The following is a 15,888-nucleotide window of genomic DNA, read 5'->3' as shown; positions in this document are numbered from 1 at the left end:
TTTATACAAGCCAGAGATACCATCACTAGCCAAAGATAAATTCTTGTGATGGCTAAGAAAAAAAAACTTTGTCAGAGGAAAATCACAGCTTTCTTCATCCCTCCCATGTTTCAGAGCAAGATGGCTCAACTGTCAAGCAGCTTTTTTTTAACGACATGACATTAAACTGAAGTTCCTGGTCTGTGAAGTTTGAAAAGAAATGTTCCAGGAAAGGATGTGGGGAAGGCTGAGGGTCAGCACTTTGGTAGGTAACTCTCTTCACTGTCTGTTCTGTTTTCACAAGTGGATTTGCAGTTGACAGAACGGTTATGTAATGAAGAAAGAAGCTGACCGTGGAGCTGCCTGTCAGTGTTTTTAGAGTTCATCACAAACTGGATCTCAACTAACAACATATTTTGGTTGTACTGTGATGACGAGCTGTCACCGAAGCTCAAAAGCAGCAGGTTTTTCATGGGACACTGAAACATCACAAACAGCCATCAGATATAACTGAACCTCCCACAGTATGCAGAACTAACATGAAGATGCAAACTACTGCACTAAGCTACTGTCAAAATAAGATAAAATGTAATACTATAATACTAATAATGCTTTTCATGTAAAGAATGTAGAGCATATTCTACATCTTCATTGAAAAGCATCAAGTTTGAATAGAAGCTATGAATTATTAGTAGTAGTAATATCAAAGCTTTAAGAACTGTACAAACAAACTTCAAAGAAACATTTTACCCGAAGAAAACTACAGACAAATATAAACTTTAACAAGTGTATGAAGAAAGAACAGGAAACCTAAATATGTGAAAGATCTGCTCTAGTCTTATTCAAAAAGAGATTTCTACAGGCCTGAGGCAACATGTAAAATTGAATCAGGAAAGATTTAGAGAGAGACTTGGAGTCCGTAGACTTCAATGATTTTTGAAGAGTAACTGCTCGTGCTTCTATTTTATACACTGAATGTATGAGGCACTTAGATCATTTTTATGGTGAAGAGGCACTTTAATCAAAGATGCCTTGTTAAAGTACAGACGTGAACACAAGTCAAATGAAAATGGTGTTTCATTCAGTATGTGACAAATTTTTGTGCATACTCGGGCACTTTCTCTTCCTGTTACAATTACAATTACAAAAGATTAGAATTCTCAGCTTACACATTTATGCAAACTCCTACTAACAAATGCACTACCGCAAGCATGTGGGATTGTGTATGAGTCAAGCAAGTATCATATAGATCTGACACATACTTGTGCACTGTTTAAAAAACTTTTAAACAAAGTTCTGTTTTAAACTGTTTGCACAAATGGGAATAAAATCAGCTATAGTTTGCTGAATGCCCTTAAAAAAAAGTGTTGTACTGAGAACTATTGAGTGTATTCATCACTCACCGTGCTCCTCAATGTAGTCAACAATGTGTTTCACCAGTGCAGGAACCTCATGGCCGCTGATTGTGTGTGTGCGTGTCACCTCCTCCAAAGGAACGCCAAAAACCCGTGTGGTGCTGGCTGAGCTCCCGCCCTCGTTGCCTGGCAACGGAGACACGCTCTTCCTCATGGCCTCCTCCTCCTCCTCACCACAACCCCGCCAAGACCTCACGTCTTCCAAAAGAAAAAGGGAAACGGAAGGAGATTAGACAAAAAGTGAGAAATACAGCTTTGGTAAAGGATGCAGCCCTGCATGAGACTTCACCTTTCATCGTCAGTCACACTCTGTACACACTGTAAACAGAGGAGGAAACACAATCATGAGGACTGAGAGAGACATGAGGAGACAACTAGAAGAGTGATTAGGAGACACTAGCAGAGTCACTACTTCTTCTGCTCAAAAGCAAACCAAATCAGCATATAAACCTCGAACACCTTGGATACACACAATGCACATTATGTATGTAAATGGTAATATATACACACCTGCTACAGACCTTGTTACACTGTTTTATGTGTGATTACATAACTATGGCATCAAATTTGGGTCAAAAGTCGCGCGCGCGCAACACTCTCTCACGCACGCGAAACACGTACCCCGCGCAAGCAGAAAAAAGTCTCCACGGGCGCAAAAAACACTCTGCGCGCGCGTGGCAATGTCTCCGCACGCGAGGAGCCTCTTACACGCGTGGAGACATTGCTACTCGTCTGTGTATGGTGCCATAATTATCCGTGGAGCTCTGATTTACGCGCACGGGGAGAAGACTTTTGACCCTTTGTGGGTGGAGACCAGTGCTCGCCACAATCTCCCTATGATTGGCTGTCTGCAACAGTAAGAACTCACCCCCCAAGTGGGCACAGTCGGCTGGAGCCCCTTTGATGTTGCTGTCGCAGTTCTGCAGCTCCGCCGAACACACACAGAACCGAGCCCGGATCTCCAACTGCCGGTGGGTGAATGTCTCCACGTATTTCTGGCTCTAAACGGGAGGTCTCAGTGCTCCATTGCGGGGCTGTCAGCCTTTAGTATAGCGATTAGACGTTAGTTAGCTCCATTGCTAACGGCAGTTACCCAGGTGGACTGACCGGAATCGGCCCAGAAGCCCAGCGTGTCTACTCCAGTGATTCTGACAGGGAGTTTAAGAGTGATTCTATAATTAGGGGTACATTTCAAGTCCACGGGGTGTAGACACGCTGGGCTTCTGGGCCGATTCTGGTCAGTCCACCTGGGTAACTGCCGTTAGCAATGGAGCTAACTTCGCTGTACTAAAGGCTGACAGCCCCGCAATGAAGCACTGAGACCTCCCGTTTAGAGCCAGAAATACGTGGAGACACTCACCCACCGGCAGTTGGAGATCCGGGCTCGGTTCTGTGTGTGTTCGGCGGAGCTGCAGAACAGCGGCAGCAGCATCAAAGGGGCTCCAGCCGACTGTGTCATTTCCTCTCTTGTATACAGTGGCATCCCACGTGGGGGGGTGAGTTCTTGCTGTCGCAGACAGCCAATCATAGGGAGGTTGTGGCGAGCACTGGTATCCGCCCACAAAGTGTCAAAAGTCTTCTCCCCGCGCACGTAGATCAGAACTCCACGCACGCAGGAGGACAGTTTCGTGAGACACTGGACGCACGGAGCTTGGTCTGCACACACCGAGACATTGCCACGCACGCGCAGTGTTTTTTGCGCCCGTGGAGACTTTTTTTCCACTCGCGCGGGGTACGTGTTTCGCACGCGCGAGAGAGTGTTGCGCGACTTTTGACCCAAATTTGACGCCATACATAACTAACATGGTAATTACCACTTGCACTATATTATTATATAGTCTAATCATCACAAGTCTATTGGTCTAAAACCTCTTCTTCTTTGTTGTTCTTATTATATTATATTGCATGTATAGTGTGTATATCTCACCTGTATTCCTTACCGTTACTTTGCTGCTGTGATGTTGCAAATTTCCCCTTGTGGGACTAATAAAGGATATTCTATTCTATTCCACCTACAAATATGGTTAATGCGTGATTCTAAAACTGCAAATTGATTTTTTTCTTTTGTTATAATAAGTTGTAGTGACGTGTTTTCAAAGGAATTGCATTTGTGTGTGTGCGCCTATTTAATAAACTCCAACATCTGCGGAGTCATATCAGGAGTAAATGTATAGATAAGTATGACTGATGTAGCACACTACGAGTCAATCCGTATACAGAAATACTGCATCAACTACTTGTTTCCAGAGATGTTCTAAATTTCATAAACATGAAAGGTCATCAAGGCAAAGTGAATTTCCCATTGCTTCACTGTTTGTTATGCCATCTGTCACTATCACTCCAGTCCCTTTGCAAAGGGGATGACAACAACAATGGAACGGAAATCTGTGCAAGATAAGTAAATAAAACCAAGAATCAGAAGAAATAATTTCTTTTCAAAGTCTAACTTTGATGATGCTCGATTGGTGACTAATCTGAATGCAAACAGTGGCAGATGGTGTCCAGTCCACTCATCAGAGGAGGAGGAACATCACCAAATGTTTATCAGAAATGCAATCTCAGTTGGCTTCAGTTAAATTTAACTCACGGCTTACATCAAAAATACTGGTCTTTGAAATGTGTGCTAGTATTAATAGCATATATACACTATATTTCTTAACATTCTTTTCAGTGTCAAAGACAAAAGTTGAAAGCTGCAGTGGATCAGAATAGCGCATCTTTATCAGCCCTGGAATTTCAAATTACATAATAAAGTTTCCAAAGTACAATGAACACTGCATTGCTCCAAAACAGACACACAGTATTATGGGGTTTTCAGTTAATTGCATTCTGACAACTTAAAACTGCTAACTGACAGCTAACTACATCATTGTTGAGTACAAGCTGATATTAAATCCCCAAGATATTCTTGGGAATTGATACAGTATATGTTATATGTTTGCACAAGCATTTCTATACAGGTTACATAACACAGACTCTCGTTCTCTGCTGGTATTAAACTGAACATTGCGTTTTCATTGGAAAGAGCAAGTAAGAAGAAATTAAGAAAAGTGAAGAAGAGAAATAGAAGATCATCTTGTACTGAGGCTGTTGATGATGGAGGTAAAACTGGTGGGTCAGCAGTAAAGAAGTCCTCTTGAAACTTTGACCAAAGTTACTTTATCAGAGAAAGATCTTGTCCGGTCATTTGTGAATATATGTTGCATTTAAAAAGTACTGTACATTATGGCACTGTGCACAACAATTGTACTCGGGGGAAATGTGCAGTATATTGTATTTGTGTTTCATGTTTTACAACCATTTAGGAGTGAAGTGGGTCCACGTCTTCCCCCAGCTCCATGTATGTACATCTCGGTACGCGTACTTACCGTGTAGCAGTGAAAGTGTGTCCTATCCTCTCCTCCCCTGGCCAGTAAACCACTGAACCATCTATGGTTGCTTCAGGTTGTGGCAGAAGATGAGCCGGTAGTTCCTCATTGACGGACCGCTAATCCCTCTTGCAGGATTCCTTCTAGCTACACTGAGGAGAGCCAGAGAGGAAAGAAAGAGGAGGGAGGAACAAAGAAAGAGGAGATAATGACAGAAAGAGGAGGAGAGGGTGGAGGCAGACGTGAGGAGAGATAAAAAGATGGAATGTTTTAGTAACAATTCCTGGTATGTTAGTAAACATATGATTTGTTACTTTCGCTTGTAAGACAAAGTGACTGTGTTTCAAGTGGCCCCATGTTTGTGAGGAGAATTAGTATAATGGTGCCCATGATGAAATGCATATTAGATTTGTAAATGGCTTTTAAAATTTCAATTTAATTTCAGTATGAACAAGACACAGACAATAGTAAACCAAAAACACACCACCTTCAACATCCTTTGACTGTCATGAGTAGCACTGGACATAACAGATACACAATACTCTTGCACTGAGCAGTAATGCAAAATGATCAGCATGATAAAAATGGTGAAACTGACATTAAACAACACAAGATGTACCTCTTAACACAAACTTGCTGCAGCATGTTACTGGTACCACAGATAAACAGTTTCACTCCACCTTGGCACACCTTTAAGTCCACTTCTTTTGTGCACACAAACGTCCTTCAATCTTGGACTACAGAACAACAGAGTTGCTAGAAAAACCTCCCATGTCTGTGCGTCCCAATCAACGCTTGGGGAAAGCTAAAGCCAGTTTCTTTTACAAGACTGTTTTCTTCTCATTCAATACTTCATGTGGTAATATTGTCAAGCAGATTTTGCCTGCTTTGGTTTTCGGTAATCCTTTTTGTAGGGGTGCAATGCATTACAAAACTCTGTGGTTCAAATCATATCACGGCTTTTGAGTCATGGTTTCGATCATAGATTAGACATCAGAGATTTAAGAAATGATTCCTGATCTAGGTGAAGGTATTATGTAACAACTACAAGGTCCAAACACTTCTTTAAAATTGTGAGATAGCCTTGGTGGAGAAATGGACATTCCAAGTGCCCTCCTACTCTAAAAAGTAATAGCGCCAGTAAAAGTCTATTTCACTCTATAAAGCTTAAACTCAGCAATAAAGCCATGGCTGACATGTGCTGGACCATGGATAGGGATCCATACAAATCAACTATCATCTGTCATCAAAAAAAAAAAAAACAAAACAAAAAACTATCATCTGTTCCACCACTATGTCTCTTCTTCTTCAGTGCCCTCTCTACTTTTCTCCTCTCCGATCTCATCTTCGAAGCTTGACGTGTCAGGTCGTCCAAGAGTGTACTGGAGGACTGAACAGAATAATTAAAGAGACACACACTCGGCAAGATTCCAGTATCATTATGTTTAACAGGTCTGTGCATGCCCATGTGCACACCCATATGCACAAACTGTCACATTCAATCCATTAGGTGTGTACCTTTTCTTTGTTGTCACTTCAGTGTGTTACTTTGTGTGTTTTGCTACATATGTGAAAGTTTGTGCTTTGGTTGCTTGGGTTGACCAGTGACTGAAGACAACAACAGCATACAAATATATGGATTTAATTTTCTGAATACGTGTGTGGAAGTTAGATCACATATAAGATGAGATGCAGTGGATGAGTGTGTGTTGGTGTGTGAGTCCAACAGTGTCTGAAGAATCATCCGTTGAGGCTGTCTCCAGAGGCCTTCCGGTAAAATATTAATATCACAGTTCTACTTTTGACAGTGTCTTGAAAAATGGCAAAAGTTAAATAATAATTTCAGACTAACATTTTTTGCAGGAAATTTGTAATTCAGTTGTCCAAAAACAATTGAGGAGTTTAGTTGCTCAGTACACAATGTTCAGTTTCTGTAAATCCAAGCACTTCTATTCAAGGCATTAGAGGAGATTTAATTTCCTACGACTTTGAACGTAGCATGCGCATGTGCACATACAACCTCTCCCTCGCCCCCCTCTAACCTCCCCCCTCTTAACATTTATGAAGAAACGCCCCCCTCCACAAACTTGCGTAGCACTCGTGAAGTTGTCTTTTACGGCTGGGTCCCCCTGGATCTTTATCTGCCATTATGTAAAAAAAGATGAGCAAAACAAGTCGCCAGCTAACTACGAAGCTATACCAAAGCAACACGTACAGAAAACACGTAAGTCCAAGGCGTACGTAATCTACGTAACTAGGCCTGAGCCGGAAGATTTTTGATTGACAGGAAAGGGAGCAAACCAAACGCCTCGGTCCGAGCGCGTTGATTGGCTGATGTTTTTCAGGTCCTGCCATGTCCACAGTTATTTTTTTTAAATTTTTTATTCTTTTAGAGACCATACATACAAGTCCACTAAAGGTCAGTATATTCATTTTATGTGAATCAGACAAATTAAACAAAAAAAAAAACCATCCTCCATAATGCCTTTACCAGATGAATATCTAGAATTATTGTCATAATAACAAAACTCCTTCTGAAAAGCCCTTTTATCAAAATTTAACAATAGAGATGAACATTTGACCTTGCTTTCTTTGCCACAAAAATCTTGCACTATTGAGCTAGACATTAACAATCACCTTTCATATGCAACACATGCAGCTGGGGTTTTTGTGCTGTAATACAGGTTTCCCTTTTGCTTCTCTTTTTTCCTCTACCCTCTTGTGTCGCTTCTTTTCTTTCATTCATCCTTTTCCTGCATGTTACACAAGCCATCCGACCTACTTAGTCTGTTCCATCTCTATCTCATGAGGAGCTCAGGAGTACAGATGAGCAGGAACAGACATTGCCATGACAGGAAAATACTGAGCTAAAAACATAAATATCAGCTAAGTGTCCTGCTCATCTTTTTGTCTATATCACCAAAACCATCTTAATACTTTCAAAGAAAAAAAGACTTGCTCTGTTCTTTCAAATCTTTAAGAAGTATCAACCTTTGCAGAAAGAGTTACACGACTGAATCATGAAAGTACCCAAAGCTCATTATGCTGGATCATACTCTAATAGTACAAATTTAGCAAGCCTTTTTAAGGGTTTTAGCAATGACCACACAGAAATATGACCCTTTCTCACGACATGAATACTGGAAACTCTGGAAACTGCAATGCTTCAAACAGTACAGATACAAGGACAATAATGAAAGGCAATCACAGAAACAGATAAAAGTCCACAGTTAGAACAGATGGACTGACTAAGCCATGATAATAAAATGGCCTTCGTAAACGTTTTGGTCAACATAATACCCAAATCCTTGTCATTAACCTTCTAAGTACACTAAATGTTTTACCAGGTTGTGTGGGACAGTGATGACACAGACTTTTTATATCACACGTTTTAGTTAAGAAAAATTATTCTTTGCCAAATGTTCTTCAGTGGCAGATCATACAGTGGCTATTACACTTACCAACAGCTATTTTTATAGGGATACATGTTGGATCAAATCAATACAATTCAGATGTATATTTTTCCAACTCTGAAATGAATCTTTCCTGCATACCCATTCAGGGACTCAGTTCTATTTTCTACGAATTATAATAGCAAAATATCCTTTTTGTTTTTGTCAGTACAATCAGTGTTACTTCTTATTTATCAGGAAATATGTTGAGAAGGTATTCAACATCAATGCTTCTGTTGGTGGCTGATGAGCTCAGTTGTATTTTCAGGTTTTCCCTTCACTTAAGCTTATTAAATGAGTGTTCCAGAAGTCTTATGCGTTGCTTATAATGATTGCTAAATTAAAGAAATTGTTAAACCTATTTCTTTCCAAAATCAACTCAGCTGGCACTGCTTGTCTATAAGCCTCTTTAAAAGCCAGAGAAAATCCCACGATTGTATTGGGTCAGAGCCCTGACCATTGAAACCAAAGACGCACCACAAGTCAGACAGCTTTGTTCCCTGCAAACTAAGACAATATGAAAACCTTAACTGTTGCATATTTTTGAATATTGTATAATGATTATTAGTCCCAGCAGGTTGGGGGCCTCACTAGCCCAACACCTGTGCCTGAGAGCGACAGAGCCTCCCATGCCAGGCTCCACATACTTGAGTATTATCAGACAGAGAGACAGACAGACAGATCAGGAAAATGAGACTCTGAGATTAGAGAACTCACTGTTCCTAAACTACTGCCTTGTCTGTCAGGAAAACTGACCCTGAAAGGGCTCTGCAGTGACAGCTTGGTCAGTGAGGAAACAGTCTGGGATTGCTCTGTCTGTGTTTCTTTCCGTTTGTCTGTGTGTCTTAATCCCTTCACAACCTTCTGCTCGACAATGAGGGACATTGTTAAAAGGAAAACTGAGAAAGTTAAGGTAGAGTGCACTAGAAGAGGGAAAAAGAAAACGTGAATAAGAACATGAGGAACAGGAGGGAAAGAGGCCAGCCAAGAATATAAGAACGACACACAGAGAAGTCTACAAGAAGAGACGCAACTCAAGAACAAGATGGTAAACAGCCATGTTCACATTACTTTCAATGAGAAGGCACTTTGTTGGCCAATCAAGGACATAAAACCACATCATTCTGAAAGGCAGATGCATATTTCTATTGTGTACCTCACAATAACTTGGAGAGAAGATGAATGCATTGTCTATGTGAACTTTACAAAGCTGTAAATCCTCCTAATGGTGCTATAAACTGCTGTGCAGAGTTTTGGCATCTAACCTTCAAACATATGGCTCAACTAATCAATCTGGCATTTAAGGATTGTATTTCATTGTCTCACCAGTGCTTTAAAAGAATATGCCGCCTCTAACACAGCACCTTGCCCGCTTTTAAATGAAGAGCTGTTGTTGATGTGAACAGACCAAGATTTTAGCCACAGTTCTACTCATGTTAAAAGTGTGCAACTTCTGATTTTCTACTTTTCAAAGGTGTTAAAGACAACCACAGTGCAGTCCAGAGTTAAGCTAAAGGAACTGTTTTATCATAAGACAGACAACTACAGCAAGTGTAAAGAATATTTACAGATGTGACTATGAGAAAAATATGTCTTTCAGCTTTAGGAGACACAGCAGGCAAAAACAAACTTGACACCTACCACACCCAGCTTGAATCACAGAATGTTTTCAATACTGCCTTTACTACAGTAGTGCAAGCAGTAAATTTAAATGAATATATTCTACATTTGTGTAACTATTAATACGTATATGCAGTTATATGATTTTGCACCCAGGTCTCTTTTGCAAATTATATTTTGATCGAACCCAGACTTCCTGATTAAAAAAAACAAAAATCAATCTCAAATTGTTTGTTTCTAAAAGCAGTACCTTCCCCTCTGGAAACGCACATCCAGAAATCAAACCTGAACAGTGGTCTGTCAGGTTGCAGCCTTTTGGAGAAAGGTCACAAGTTCAATACTGCAAAGCATAAAATATTTATGGAAGAAAAGATTACCAAAAACTCTACCCTCTGTAATGCAACGTAAACAGAAGAATCCCTGAATTAAATATCAGGAAACAACTACTGGACACGTAAGCAAAAAACATGGTAACAAAAACCCTGCTGGAACTAATCTGTGGTCTGCCAAATAGCCTCAGTTCCTTCAAAACAAAGCGCACGACCAAAAAGAAGATAAAATATTCACAAGACATTATAAATAAATCAGTAAGTTTCCTCCAACTTGCATCATATTATAAATCCCCCCCCCCAAAAATAAAGCAGATCAAAGCAGTTAAACTCTGTACAGTCTATCACCACTAGCCAAACGATCACGGTCAACCAAAATCAGTGAAGTACAAAGTGACAGAGAGAAAGGTTGGACAGCAGGAATCCTCTTCAGATGTTAAATTCAACCAGATTTCTCTGTCAAAGTCGATACAGCCCAGGGAGAGATGGCTAAAAATATATATCAAAGTGTATTAAAATGATATAGGCTGCACAACTAAAACCAAAAAAAGAAAACAGAAAAGAACTTTGCTCAGAAAAAGCTCTCCAAAGAAAGTGGTCTACTGCATCTCTTCTACTAAAATTCTTAAAGGTAAAACAAACGTTAAACATGTCTGAGCACAAACAGGAGCTGATTCAACTCTACTGTCTGGTCTGAAACTCCACAAAACTATCAAGACAGCAATGAATGCCTGGTATTTTTTGCATGTGTCTGCTGTCTTGGGTGTGTTGTGTGTCTCAGGTCATTCTTTGCGTATACGTTCCTTGACCTTCACACAACACATAGCTTCCCTGTACTCTGCAGTGTGACCATGACCTTTCACACCCAAACAAGAACATACCCAAAGAACGCATTAAGGTCAAATAACAAAGCAAGCAGAGATACAAATCTCTTCCATCAATCACTGAACATGTGACAAAGACTCTCATCTCCTCTGTCACAAATGGAATGAAAACAGCGTCACTTTGAGTCCCTTTTAAAAATGGCCTTATACAATCATTTTATAAATGGTTTTGTTTTCTTTGTTCGTTCACCGGGTTAAACAACAAACACCTGTTCACATGAATGTAAGATTTGTTTTTCCAAAAATGAAAATGGTAGTCCTTTGAAGACTAGACAATTGCAGGTTCATAACCGCATATATTCAGTTTGAATAGAGAGAGTACTGGAATGGAGAGGGTTGCATTATGGCTTGTTTGTCGTCTTAATGTTGACAGGCTATCAAAGGACATTCAGACTCAGTTGTCCTTAAAATTGTTCTGTTAGCATAGTTAAACCTACAGAAGGTTCTGAATACGTGTGTAATGTGCTTTGCTGCCATGGTGGAAATAAATTGACAATGAGTGAAAATGAGTTCTAAGCATCTGCCGACATTTTACCTGCAGAACTGGACCATGGACTAAACTACACTGTTCAAAAAAATTAAAGGAACACTTTTTAATCTAAGTATTGCATCAAATCAGTGAAACATGTGGGATACTGATCTGGTCAAGTAAGTAACTGAGGGGCTTTTTAGTCAGCTTCAGCTGCTTTGGTGTTCATAAAATTAACAACAAATGCACTAGAGGGGAAGCAATGAGACGACCCCCAAAACGGGAATGAGTGAAGGCCACTGACATTTTTTCCTTCCTAATTTTTTCTGATTGTTTTTCACTAGTTTTGCATTTGGCTAGGGTAAGTGTCACTTCTAGTAGCATGAGGCGATACCTGGACCCTACAGAGGTTCCACAGGCAGTCCAACTCCTCCAGGATGGCACATCAATGCGTGTCATTGCCAGAAGGTTTGCTGTGTCTCCCAGCACATTCTCAAGCGCATGAAGGAGATTCCACGAGACAGGCAGTTAGTCTGGGAGAGCTTGACAGGGCTGTCGAAGGTCCTCAACCGATCAGCAGGACAGGTATCTGCTCCTTTGTGCAAGGAGGAACAGGATGAGCACTGCAATAGCTCTACAAAATGACCTCCAGCAGACCACTGGTGTGAACGTCTCTGATCAAACAATCAGAAAGAGATGTAATGAGAGTGGTCTGAGGGCCCAGCGTCCTCTAGTGCCTGCTGTGCTCGCTGACTGGCACCGTGGAGCTCGGCTGGCATTTGCCATAGAACACAGGAATTTGCAAGTCCACCACTGGAGCCCTGTGCTTTTCAAAGATGAGAGCAGGTTCACCCTGAGCACATGTGACAGGCATGAAAGGGTCTGGAGAAGCCGTGGAGAACGTTATGCTGCCTGTAACATTGTTCAGCATGACCAGTTTGGTGGTGGGTCAGTGATGGTGTGGGGAGGCATATCCATGGAGGGACGCACAGACCTCTACAGGCTGGACAACGGCATTCTGACTGCCATTAGGTATCAGGATGAAATCCTTTGACCCATTGTCAGACCCTACATTGGTGCAGTGGTCCTGGATTACTTCTGGTGCACGACAATGCCCAGTCTTATGTAGTAAGAGAACTCATGCAGTTCCTGGAGGATGAAGGAACTGATACCATTAGCTGGCCCCCATGCTCACCTGACGTGAATCCAATAGAACAACTTTGGAACATTATGTTTTGTTCCATCCGACACCATCAGGTTGCTCCTCAGACTGTCCAGGAGCTCAGCGATGCCCTGGTCCAGTTCTGGGAAGAGATACCCCAGGACACCATCCATCGTCTCATTCGGAGCTTGTCCCGGCATTGTCAGTCATGCATACAAGCACATGAAGGCCATGCAAACTACTGAATACCATTTTGAGTTGCTGCCAAGGAATTTCAGCTAGATGGACTAGCCTGCCACATCAGTTTTTCACTTTGATTTTGGGGTGTCTTGAATTTAGCCCTCCTGGGGGGTTGATAATTTTCATTCCCATCAAACAATGTGGCACTTTTTAATCCTAACACATTATCCAGTCCATATCAATGCTAATATCCAGTTTGCTTTTTCCCCGTATTGAAATATGATGTATTTTCAAATAGTGGTGGGGGAGAAAATCGATTCTTAGATGCATCTCGATTCAGGCATGGACGATTCTGAATCGATTCACAAACGTCCAAATTCCGATTATTTAAATGTTAAATAACGTGACATAGGCGGAACTCAGTAGTGCTGCGCGTTGTCACCCGGCGTACACTTTACGGGAGCACATAACAAAGATGGCTGAACGCGAGATCCACCCTGCGCCTTCCGGATTAAAAGCGAATGTATGGAAGAATTTTGGCTTCTACAAAGTTGAGGGTGGACTTGAACTGGACATATGTAAACTGTGTCACATCAAGATAAAATACTTTGGTAACACCACTAACATGAGGAGCCACATCAGTCGTTTTCACCCGAACGAGGAGGGAAGATGCCCGGCTGTTGTTGAGGCTACCTCTGCCTCCACCAAACAGAGAACAATCGAACAAGTAATTACAAAGCTTCCCCCCTCATCGGAAAAGGCGAAACGAATCACAAAGTCCATCGCAACGTTTATTGCCAAGGATTTACGTCCGTATTCAGTAGTGGAGAACCAGGGCTTCCGAGCACTACTGCACACGTTGGAGCCGAGATACAACATTCCATCCCGACGGTACTTCACTGACACGGCCATCCCGACACTCTACAAAGAGACATTTTCACATTTCACAAATTGTGATTCAAGATATGTTAAAAGCCAAGGATGCTGCTACCTTTTGTTCTTTACAATGAAGTTGTAACTTTTCAGTTTACACATTTCCATTAGTTTAATAAAAGACAATGGAAATTAATTCATTTAATTGTTTCTCATTATTACTATTTTAAAAACACAAAGTGGTGACTGGTCACACACTGAGACAAAAAGAAATGTGTAATAGCTGGGAGGGAAAAAAGATAATCGTTTCAGAATCGAATCGTAGCACCTGAATCGTAATCGTAATCGAATCGTGATGGGCCTGAAGATTCCCACCCCTATTTTCAAAGTGTTCCTTTAATTTTTTTGAGCAGTGTACATCTACCCAGCAGCCAAGAATTAAGGCTACCACAGATGTTGTGGTTCTCAAAAACGCGGTTTGAAAAATGTGAACTGCCAGAGAAGATCATTTTGACAGCTTACAAGAGCCTGACAGAGAACAGTGAGTAATGGGATAACTGACAGGCTACATAAATGTAGGATTTCTATCTGCTTTAATGGGAGTATTTCAAGTTTCACTTTCAGGAGAAAAGGGTTTCAGGGATTACACCTTTTTCTCCTTGAATTAACAGGATCCCTTATCTTCAGGGCTGTCTTATATTCAGCCCAATACAGTACATGTCATTGAAATATGAAACATTTCAAATGCTATTCTGTGCACAGAACACCATAATTTGCACAAACTGGTGATTTTCCTCGAGTGCTGCTCATTCACTTTTACACTGCATCACCTGATGGAAACAATGTGAATTTTCTATAAACATTGGGCCAGTAGCCAATGCAGGATGCCTCACTGCTTTGCACGAGCTTGCGTAACAGGAAGTCTATCAATGATCTTCTTAAAACTATGAAGCCAGTGTTTTGTGTTGGCTCAAGTGTTGCTAGCAGTGCACCCACACTATACACAGCTGTATCAATCCACTGCATACAAAACAGTAATGGATGGGGGGTGGGTGTTCAAATAATACAACCTTTACAAATGAAAGCTTATAGTCCACGACACAAAGAGAGGAAATGTAACGCCTATTAAAAGCAGCAAACACAGATGCACATGCACTCATATCTAATAAGCCTAAAGGTTAGGTGTTGACTTAAAACCTGCTGGTGCACATTTTTAAGTGTCTACCACTGAGACTAAGTTCTCTTGACTTGAAGCAGTAAGCAGAGATGAGGACTAATGGCCACCCTGACATTAAGGTCAACAGTCGATAAGAAAAAAAGTCTAGTCGATAAGCACAAAAAACAGGAAGATGAGTAGTAATCTTTTAGGGCAGTGGCTAGCAAAAACACTAACAATTTCCTTGCTTTCTGTCAACAGCATAACAACATAAACTCCTATTACCTGAACATTATTATGTTAGTGCATCAAATTCTGTATATCATATTTTAAATTTTAATATATTTCCATAACTGTGACTTTAACTGGTTTGTTTCACATTAGATTTCACGAAGCATATGCTTGAATAAGAGCAAACAATCTACAAAAATACTAACATCTACCTTATCATATGTAATGAATCTGTTTGTTTGTCTTTAGTATTCTTTCTGCTGTGAACTCTGTAACATGACCTCTTAAGAGCCCTGACATTTGCTGATAGTCACATGCCTTTATTATTCAACCAACCCACTTTTAGCACGGGGGACAAAAAGCAAGTATGATAACAGCCGACAGAAAAGGGCATTATGGTGTAGGAATGCATATCCCGTAACTCAGAATCTGTAAGGGTAAATGAGCAATTTGATCCCTTATATTAATATTTGAGAGATTATATTTCCTTAAATACAGAATTCAAGGGAAAAATAAAAGAATATTTGATTGACATAGTGAAATATATTTTGTCACTAAACCGCAGTCACTACAGCTACATCTATTTTAATCTTTAATATTTCAGGGAAATACTTTAGCAATTTTTAGGCATAATTTGGGTTATCTAAGTCATGTATTATATAAGATGAATTTAGAGGTCAGAAGTTAGTATAAGGAATTCAATTGTTTTTAATTCGAGGTGAAAATTCCTATTTTCTGTGCAGAAATTAACCAAAGTTTTACTTTTGCTT

General features: G+C 40.6%; 1 protein-coding gene across 1 annotated transcript in view; it reads right to left on the bottom strand.

Moving 5' to 3' along the window:
* The window catches only part of fam13b (family with sequence similarity 13 member B), a 90,664-nt gene that overhangs the window by 61,968 nt on the left and 12,808 nt on the right, over positions 1-15,888 (bottom strand). Inside the window, exons 2-4 of the mRNA XM_051954306.1 lie at positions 4,763-4,914; positions 1,684-1,712; positions 1,383-1,592 (exon numbers count right to left, since the gene is read on the bottom strand). Of these exons, the coding sequence (XP_051810266.1) occupies positions 1,383-1,592; positions 1,684-1,690 (217 nt within the window). The 5' untranslated portion in view covers positions 1,691-1,712; positions 4,763-4,914. The remainder of the gene's footprint in view (positions 1-1,382; positions 1,593-1,683; positions 1,713-4,762; positions 4,915-15,888) is intronic.

The sequence above is a fragment of the Acanthochromis polyacanthus genome, chromosome 10 (genome assembly GCF_021347895.1).
Source record: "Acanthochromis polyacanthus isolate Apoly-LR-REF ecotype Palm Island chromosome 10, KAUST_Apoly_ChrSc, whole genome shotgun sequence".
NCBI classification, from domain to species: Eukaryota; Metazoa; Chordata; class Actinopteri; family Pomacentridae; genus Acanthochromis; species Acanthochromis polyacanthus.
The sequence above is the reverse complement of the archived record's forward strand: the minus strand, read 5'-3'. Positions and strand labels throughout refer to the sequence as shown.